Below are 10,573 nucleotides of genomic sequence, written 5' to 3'. Positions count from 1 at the left end.
AATGTTCTTGCTTTGTCTCTAAACGAATACAGGTCGATTCTTTCTAAGCCTATGATGGCATATCAAAAACGATATCCACAGGATGAATCTCTGCCATTCAGTCAACTGAATCTTAACTGAATGGTCTGGAAAGGTGACTGAATGGCATAGCTATGCCATTCAGTCAAATTTCAGTTACCTTTCAGTCACATTTCAGTTGACTGAATGGCAGAGATTCATCCTGTGATCTCACTTTGCAGAAACATTTTGTTAGAGAGACTTGTAGCAAAGGCAAAAAGATGCAACGAAATTATTTCTATGAAGATATATTTACTACGGTATAACACATTTCTACGTTGCACGATAAATGTGTAATAGTAAGAAGTCAAAAGGCTAAATGCGAACGTGTTTTCCAGACGATTGTCTAGACGTTGTGTCATATTATAGCTGGGGAACGGAAGAGAATACTCACTCAAAATGATAATAGTTAATGGTTACTGTACTGTTTTTCGGTAGCTAGCTCTTAAAAATATTTTGTGAAAAGTAGGCAATTACATAATGCTTTCAAAAACAATAGTGTAATGCAATATGTTTATCTAAGTTTCACAACGATTAATAAATGTCTATACAAACTATGATTCAGAGTCATTATATTTTTCAACAAAACAACAATATGGTAGGACGAAAAAATATGAATCTGCTTTTCAAATACAAATATTATGTTAAGCACACGGAGAAGTAAATGCACTTGAGTTGTAATTTTACAATCTGTGTTAAAAAACACTATTATGGGGAATGTGTATTTAGCAGACAAAGCATTTTAAAAAAAAAAAAATAATAATTAATTGATCACTTTCAATCAGAATGATAAAGACATATCGTAAGAATATATATATATATATATATATATATATATATATATATATATATATATATATATATATATATATATATACATGTTTCAAGTATGACCCCCCCCCCCCATATTTCTTACGGAGACTTATAGTTAATTCACAGCTTTTTGGAACTAACAGGACTAAATTCTACATGCCCCGTGCATTAATTGATCGAAACAGCCACGGAAACTGACATGACTGAAATCTACACGCCCCGTTTATCGATTGGTCGACACCTACAGCATCTTAAAAAAACCACGGACTGTGCAAAAAAATTATTGTCAAGATTAAATAATACTTTTAAACTTGCATACACAATTAAGTATATACTTATGAAAAAAAATAGTTAAAAACATCTATTTGTTAACCAAAAAATGTATTGCATTGAAAAATTCAATACTTGTATTACCCTATGGTACGTTGTTTGTTCTATGTTATATAACACTACCACACTCTTTAAGGTCAGTGCACTGATATACAAACTTACTGAACAAAAGACATTTAAATGTCATTGTCGCTAGAAATATACAGAACAGGTCTACAGGCAGCTCCCTAATTTCCATTTAACTTCCTGTATCAATGAGTAAACATATGCAACGCATTGCTTCAAATGGAAAGGAATGTTTATTTTTTGTTACCTTCTATATTGGTCAATTTAGGGACAGCATATGGTAATTAAGCTCATTTACATTTTTATTCAAACTTTACTTTGAAATACCTAATCATGTTGTATCTCTGCATGTGTATAGATACGATTGTGGGTATTTGTAATTACTAATTTTGTTTTTAGATACTGGCTTCAAAGTACTGTATATAAATAAAAATATCTATAACTGGCTGTTTGATGCTACAAAATAACATTAACTGTCTTCCATGAAACGAATTAAAATATTCTACGCAGCAACGTTTAAGGAGGCCCTTAAAGACCACAATTATTTATGTACTGCCTGGCACTTATGGGCATTTTGAATCACCAGCAAAACGGAAAAACACCGGTCATTTTGAAATTCTCCTTTAAATGCATTATTTTGAATAACCTACTCCCTTAAATCAGACTGTATAAAGAAAAAATACTTCAGTTAATGATATTAGAAGTTTTCATCCTGATTGGTACTAATAGCCTGGATCTTTTCTATCGCTGTGATTGATGAATTATTGATGATTTTCTAGACCGAGTAGCATTAAAATTCGTTCGGTTTCTGACCCCGTAGTTTAAATTAACAAATATAAATAAAATGTGTTTGATTTGATACAATAGAGAGTATGTATTATGAAGTTAAGCAAAATGATCAAAATCTGTTTACGTATAACATAGTATTGTTTTTCACAAAAATCGCCGCAATTTAAATAATGAATAATACATGTAACGGTTGTTGAAAGCACAGCTGGCAAAATACGTTTGCATATATGATGGTTAAAGGCATATAGAGTCAACCCCAACATTATTAGAATGTATTTTACGAGAAAGGTGTGGCACATACCAGTAGCATTTTAAAAGGTTAAGCGAGTTGTTTTCATCAAAGTAAACAACATCATTTTATAATGGGGAAGATTAACTGGACTTTGATATTTTGTTTTAAATTTACATGTAAGTGCAGCAAGGTAACTTTTCTTCCTTTACATAGTACAGATAGGTTTTAATAAAATACACTGACCAGCTGCATCTCCAATGCCTTTTTAAGCAGTAAAAATATATTATGCAAACATAATAAGCTATGATTAAAACATATTTTTTTTTCATTAAATAGTTGCATGTTGAATTAATTTCTAAAAACACAAATGAAAGTACATACACATCGAAACATTTTGATTTTTACGATAAGTGATTTTGTAACAATATACCATCCATATGACCAAGAAAAAGACGATAATTTAATCGCTCAGGGTGATAGTGACTGTAGCATTGACATGTTGTTTAGCTTGGATATAAGTCAAACCCCATCTTAGCGATAATGCATGAATTATCTTTCTTTACGGTGTCCTTTGGCGAAAGTAACAATAGTTTAGTTAATAAGATGCTTTATGTTAGATAATGTTTCATAAATTTGAGATAAGAGTGTATAAATCATATATTTATTGTAACTGCAGGTACATTTATGTACCTGCATATTTATGTAGCGATGGGGCAAAATTTTAACAAAGCAACTCGCATTAAAGCACCGTGTATGTTAATAATTAAATTTATAAATTCATGGGTTAAGTTTTCAAGATAAAATCTTTTCATTATTCTAATCAAAGAAGATATCGAACTCGTGCTGTTATATGCCTTGTTTTAAAAAATAATTGGAATAAGATAAAAGTATACCCCCAAAAAACTGCAAGAAAAAAAAAATTTTCACTGGATGTTCTTCTCAGGTTCAATATGAATGCTATGTTTAACAATTTCGGAAATGAACAAAATGATACCAGGCTGCTTAATGGTTTCCTTTCGATGTTATCTATTTGCTGTTTAGTTCATCAAACCTTGACGTTGACATTTAGCATATTTACTCATTTATACAATAATTTTATAGAGAACATAGCTTTATATAAGCCAGCATGGCAGCAGCATCCTTACAACAGTCAGTGGGAAGCGGATCGTGCTGTGGATGGACGGAAATCTGATCTATCTTCTTCAGGGGGACAATGTACACTTTCAGAAAACGAACAAACAACAGCAGAATGGCGGGTGGATCTAGGAGAAATAATTAGTATACATCACATCTTTATTCAACATAGAACAGACAACGTAGCATGGGGTGATACTAATATTGAATTTTTCAATACAAAATATTAGTTTTTTTACTAAAATGAAAACAAAAAAGTACTCTACACTTGTTAAGTGTAATCATCTAAATTCATTCAGGCTCTACTGTGATTTGTTATGATAATGATTTAAAGGTTTCATTCAAGATAAGCAAGATTGGAACACATGCATAATCTACCTTCTGCTTAATGAACTGACTTTTTCAGGAACAATATAGTATACCTGGTAGCTGGAAAAAATACGACTCTTTTAAACCAATTTATTTGTACATATACAATCATGTAGAACGACGTGATCAAAATTTAAACAACCACAATAATTATACACAAAAAATACTCTACATTAGGGGTTTCTCTAACACAGTTAAGATTTATGACAAATCATATGGCATATAAAATGCATTCAATACTTTAATATTAATATTAATTTTATAAAACATGTGCAACAGTCCATGGGTAGTCATCATTCTTTCAATGTTATCAAATCATCCAGTTTATTGTTTTCACAATTAAATCTTCCAATTTTCCTCAGATTTCTTTAATTTCATTGTGATGTTAGGTGAGACCAACGGTTATACAGCTAGAGTTCTGGGATTTACAGTCTACATATCAAATACAACCAAAAAAGAGGACGGGGTACTGTGTTTCAAGGACACTAACTACACCAGGACAACAATTCCCGATCACATGAACACCACGTGTTTCGTACATGGGAGATACGTCATCTACTACAACAACAGAACACACCCTCCCTATCCTGCTGGATATTCTGAATATGCCTTTAATGATCTTTGTGAAGTAGAAGTGTACGGTAGGTTGCTTTAGCTCACAAACTGCGTAATTAAACCATACATTTTTTCTAGTTCAATATAAAAGTAGCAAACGGTGTCGAAAATACAAATGTTGCATGTAAGAAGGAAATTCCTCAATTGTCGCTCCCTTCGTATCCCGTTTCATACACCGATGAAACTATGCTTTTCTGATTGGATTTTCCCATTTCATATATTTCGTAGAATCATTCAATCAATCAGCAATACTAGTTACCATACGTAAATTATCATTTTTTTTTAATCGGCAAGTTACAAAGAAAGGGCAGTCTTTGTGAAGATTATCCTGGGAACAATAATTACTAGGAAGTTTTTGGTCAAATGGGCAATCCCTCAATCCTTATAACCTTTGGCTCCGACGGGTCGGCCCACAAGTAAATACACATCTTATTTGTTTGAACAAACTTTAGAATAAACAGTCTACCCAAAAGAATCCATAACATTTCTCTAAAATGCTATAGATACATCATATCATTTTCTTTCATTAAACACTAAGCTTTGTCAAGTGATTAAATCATGAAATCAAATAAAAAAGATAAACTCGCAACAAAAACACTTTTTCACTTTTTATAAAAATACAAAACAAATATCTATATTAAATAATTATGAGCATATATCCATCATATTGATTCAGAAATGATGCTTTAACGATCCATAAAAATATTGTTTGATGTAGCAGTTTACCCTAACTGTAATATGAATAGGTATATTAGTGTTTTTCCTACATAGATTCAAGATTATATCAAGATAATGTGCATGAAAATTACATTTTCTTCTATTATCATGCTGACCACACTTTTGTATTGTCTTGTTTTTTAACAAGGATGTCCGATATCAGGATATTACGGAAAAGACTGTTCTTTATCGTGTCCACAGAACTGTCAGGAAGGTCACTGTCACATTGTAAATGGAACGTGTCTTGGCTGTGTTGCTGGATACAAAGGTCCAAATTGTAAAGAAGGTGAGATTTTCTTTCACCTTTTGACGTTTAAATTCATATGATTATATAATGAATACTATTATCATGAAATTAAAAGGTTGTTTGGTATAAATTATGGGACGAATGATGAGCAGCTTTATGTTTTATTAAAGAATGCAGCAATAAAATGTATGACCTGGAATGTAAGCAAACTTGTGGAATTTGTAAAAACAACGAACAGTGTCATCACGTGAACGGAAGTTGTCTGAACGGCTGTGACAGCGGATATTATGGCACCAGGTGCGACTTAGGTATGATAAAAAGAATTGTTGCTATTGGTCTGTAGTAAGTATATGAATATGAAGGTGAAGTCAAACAAGTCTTTGCAATCATGTGGCGACAAAACATATAATTTGTAAAAAAAAAAAAAAAAACAATATTTGTATGCATATATGTTAGAGAAATGTTCACCCATTTACTGTATCTAAGGCAAATGAAATCTCGTCTAAACAACGAATATATAAAAACTATTAAGATCCATCAATATGGGTTTTTTATGTGTTACTCTGGTACGAAATTATAATTATTGTAATTATTCGATGTAATTGAAAGTCGCAGATTTTCAATGCAAACATAAGGGAACATATATACTAAATTTGAATATTTTCAAAAAGAAACTTTTTTGTAAATAAAACTTTTTTAAAACTAAGGTAACTGTTATATAATTGTTTAAACGTTAAATTGAAAAGCTTGTCCTAGTGGTCGTTATGGCTACAACTGCCAGGAACAGTGTAACGTCAACTGTGGAGTTCCATACAGATGTGACAGGGTGACAGGGCAGTGTGAGGGAGGTTGCCAAGTGGGGTGGAAAGGTCAAGCATGCGATACAGGTAATATATTGTGTGTGGTTTTTCTTAATCGAAACCGTCATTCCATAGCTAATAAGAAAAAAAAGAACAATTTTTAGAGTAAATGATGTGTATTGTTTGTAGAACATAAATATTAGAAATGAATAGATATATACCTTATGATAAGGAATAAATATCTTGTTAATAAATTTTGATTCGAGTCGGTATTAATTCTTATCAATATTATACAATCTATGTTTTAAACTACACGACTGCGCATTTATTACAGAATGCAATGATAGGAAGTTTGGATTGAACTGTAGTCAGTCGTGTGGATTCTGTCTAGACAAAGAACAGTGTCATTATAAAAATGGCACTTGTCTTAACGGATGTGATAGTGGTTACTATGGCAACGAATGTAATGAAGGTAATGTGTGGTTAAAGAAATTAAAAAAATGAATTGATGATATTTTATATCAGTATAAGAAATGCATTCATGTTACTATCAATGATAACAATTTGAAATGTATTTAATCATAAGGAGAAGTAATAAATGAAAACACTTTCATCCCGATTATAATTTAATACAAATAGTTTGCAATAACAATACATATGGACCAAGATGCTTGATGAAGTGTGGGAATTGTTTATACCCGTATGGAGAACAATGTCATCAGGTGACTGGTCAATGTCCACATGGGTGTGTTGTTGGTTACCATGGCAGTCGTTGTGATCAAGGTATGAATGGTGATGTCTACAAGATTACTGTTTGTACAGTAGTCACAATGTGGTTTCGTTCATTAAATGAAACATAATTTCCATTGTCTTATTTTGATTTTAGAGTGAACATGCAAAAATACAGTAAATAAAAAAAGCATATGTTGCAAAACATATGTATTAATTGTTTTTCTTTTTTTTCAATTAAGCAGCCTGCTGATTTGTTCTTGAAATTAAGAATAATGTAGGTATTCTTATTCATTTCGTTTTTGGAAATTGAGAATGGAGTTGAGATTTTTTTTTTCACTTTTCAGTGATGGAGACCAGTGCCATAGATGATGAGTCGGAGACACATTCATCCACCCCACTCTATGTCTCTGTAGCCATTAACATCTTAAGTGGGCTAGTAATTGTGTTTTTAATAGTCAGGTAGGTATATGAAAAATCTATTCCTTTGATATTGTCTGTTTTATGTTTGATTAACTTACTGTTGATCAGTTTATGTTTAGAAAAAAAATAGTTAAAACCGATTCCTCTTGGCTTTTTAGACTACTAAGAATCGGTATGTGCAGACAACAAAAAAACCAAGAAAATATCAATAAACATAATGAAGGACATAGCAATGAACCCAAACATACCAAACATTCACCAAAATACGAAAACAAGCAAGGAGAAGACAACTCTGCTTATTATGAACTAGGAGACTTCTCACAAGAATCTCAGTACGCTAAACTACCATGAGACAATTGTACAAAACCAAATGTAGTGGTGCATTATTATGTTTGTGAAAAAATTACACATTTGTTATTGTTTGGTTCTATTTGATTTGTGAACAAATTTCAAAATTTGGGAAGGGTAATTGAGGTCGCTTTATACTTGCTGTGTTTGAATACATGATTTCTAAACAAAAATGTCATGGAATGCGAAAATCAGGAAATAGGAGAGGGACAATTTCTTTGAACTATTGTATATTGAATGTCATCTTTATATGTCTCAAACCAGATTTTCAATCGAAAAAAATGATGGAAACTAGTAATTTTAACAAAACGGATTACAAAAACAAATTATTATTTGAATTTGACAAAATAATGAGATCAAGTATGCTCTGTAGTAAGCTTAATAGGTTTTTTTTCAATAAAAAAGTTTGCCTTGAACAAATAACTTAAATATCAAAATTGAAAAAAAATATACCAAGCGAGGGATGTTGATATCTAAACAAGAAATTTCTTCGTTTTTTTTAGTGCTTTGCATTTCGTTTACGCCCTTCTTTCGATCAGAACATCTCGACGCATTTCAAACAGGCATATATTTGTTGCAATTAGATATTTGTTATATTTGACCTAACGTTAGTTAACATATTATAAAATGAGTGTACGTATTGACAAATCTCTTCATCATATGATGTTATATATTATATTTCTGTATCATGTTATATTTCAACATGGAACAATGCGTACACGTGTTGTCAGCTTATTTCACTTCCCTGCATAATGAAAAGATATCATTGTTTCTTTGTTATCGTTTGTCATTAGCATTTTGCAATTAATATTGTTTTTTTGTAAACTGGTTGATTGGTCGCTACCGGTAATGAAATCAGTAATCGGTTAGTCTTAAATACTGCAGTTTATCTCATACGTGTGGTATACCTTTGCTTTATCAAACGGGTGATGTTTTATCAAATATTTCGGTTTGAACTATTTCGCTTCAACTTTTTAGTGACTTATTTTCTAAGATTTTTCTAGTATTTTCCACTTAGCTGTATCTACTACCAAAAATTGATTTAAAATGGATTTTGTCGAATATTTTTATAACAATAACAAAGGAAAACACATATCTGTAGTTTATAAAACCAGAAATCACGTTATTTATCAAGGAGTCCTGACAACGACGACCAAAACAAAACGCTTTAATCGTGTTTCTATACAAGAACTTACCAAAATAATGAATCCGGAGACTTTTATTTTACCACCAGTAAGCATCCTTATTCAATATGTTAAATTCTAATCATTAGGGTAGTGTTTGTTTTATAAAACATCAACAACTTTTGCTCGTTCTAGCCAATTCAAACTTACGAGCATTCATTACTCTGTGTATGTCAAACTACTTGATTATTCAAGTCCTCTAATACGTATTTCCATTTTATTAAGTGCTTAATCTCTAAGAAAAATTATTTAGAGACCAAAAATTATTTCAAGGTTTTTTCAGTGAAACATTAGATTAAAGCAGTTAGATTGATCTCTGAAACGACTTTTGCGCAAGGTCACAATAACCGCATAACTCACCATCGTTTAATCTTTGAAATATCAATTCGGGTCATATAATGAGGCTGTCTAGAAAGCTTCATCTCTCTCATTTAATAAAATTACTAAATTCGCAAATCATGTGTTGTCTCATCTTTTAAGCTCCTTGTCAGATCAGAAAGTACTACATAAACAATTATTACTAATTATTAAGGTAAATATTTTACTTCGAAGGTACCTATATCATCAAATGTAATTCGTACTTAAATCATCGTATTGATCGAAAAACAGCGATAATTGTTTTATTACATGATTTAGCGACAAATTTAAAGCGACGTATTAAAGTAAGTATTATCAATCGAAGAATACCGTTGTTAGTCTTAGCCGAAAACATTGCAAAATGCGATATTTCACTGGACGACGGGAATAATGGTATACAATTGTTGCATTTTCGAAGTAAAACAAATCAAAATGTTATATCCACCCTCTAGGTCACGAGCAGGCTAATATACCGTTTTATTTTTTTTTTCTAGAATGTCGGATATCATCGATATAATAATATACAAGTATTGCTGCGATTTTTAAGGTCAATACTATGTATTAATAAAAAGAAAGCCAGCAATAATCGTTTTATTATATGATTCTGCAAATAATTGATACACACATATCAAACTGAGTGTTTTCAAGGGAAAACACTTCATCACCCTTTTCTTCGATCCCATAACAAGAACAATTTGAGAAACGCGATATTTCAATGAACGATAGGAATAATGATAAACAATTGTAGCATTTTTGAAATTCCCGGTCTATATTTAGTCCAACGTACAAAATACCAACTGTTTTTTGGACATCCTAGGTCAGTTGCAGGTTGGTATAACATTTTAATGTTTTCCAGATTGTTGAATATCAGTCAATTAGAGAGATAGGAGTTAATCAATCATATAATAACTGGTTTTATTGTTTCATTGGTCTCTTTTGGGCACGCTATAGTATTGATGATCACATTGAAATAATATAATCGCAAAATCCTAAGCCTCTCGTCAGAGACCAGAAAGACTTGAGAAGTTGTAATTGGTCGTAAAAATCTTACAATGAGTAGCGTTCCGAACAATTTTGATTTCATTTTTTGATTGGAATTTCTTTGTAGACTACAAAATATTTGGTTGAATTAAAGTACGATTTACAATTTTCATCAAAAATCTCCCATCTGGGAGTTTCATTTTGAAATATATTTTTGGGTCTTCCTGGTCTTTAATTGGTTATATAAGTAATTGTGTACTTGTTTGATTAAATGGACAAATTAGAATTGGTTTAGTGATAGCGTTAAGTTGTCATAATCTGAATTATGCTAAAGCTGTTAAAGCTGACATGTAAACTTCTCGAAACATGTTAAAAATAATCA

At 31.3% G+C, this 10,573-nt stretch overlaps 1 protein-coding gene across 1 annotated transcript; it reads left to right on the top strand.

Moving 5' to 3' along the window:
• The first annotated feature begins 1,393 nt into the window (after positions 1 to 1,393).
• LOC105334293 (protein draper) lies at positions 1,394 to 9,203 on the top strand. Its single transcript, XM_034466296.2, has 10 exons — positions 1,394 to 1,546; positions 3,389 to 3,613; positions 4,180 to 4,431; positions 5,271 to 5,408; positions 5,540 to 5,677; positions 6,116 to 6,256; positions 6,504 to 6,641; positions 6,809 to 6,952; positions 7,246 to 7,360; positions 7,480 to 9,203. The coding sequence occupies exons 1-10, from the start codon at positions 1,486 to 1,488 to the stop codon at positions 7,670 to 7,672; spliced, it is 1,545 nt and encodes a 514-aa protein (XP_034322187.2). The 5' UTR covers positions 1,394 to 1,485; the 3' UTR covers positions 7,673 to 9,203.
• The last annotated feature ends 1,370 nt before the right edge of the window (positions 9,204 to 10,573 follow it).

The sequence above is a fragment of the Magallana gigas genome, chromosome 1 (assembly GCF_963853765.1).
Source record: "Magallana gigas chromosome 1, xbMagGiga1.1, whole genome shotgun sequence".
In the NCBI taxonomy this organism is placed as follows: domain Eukaryota; kingdom Metazoa; phylum Mollusca; class Bivalvia; order Ostreida; family Ostreidae; genus Magallana; species Magallana gigas.
The sequence above is the reverse complement of the archived record's forward strand: the minus strand, read 5'-3'. Positions and strand labels throughout refer to the sequence as shown.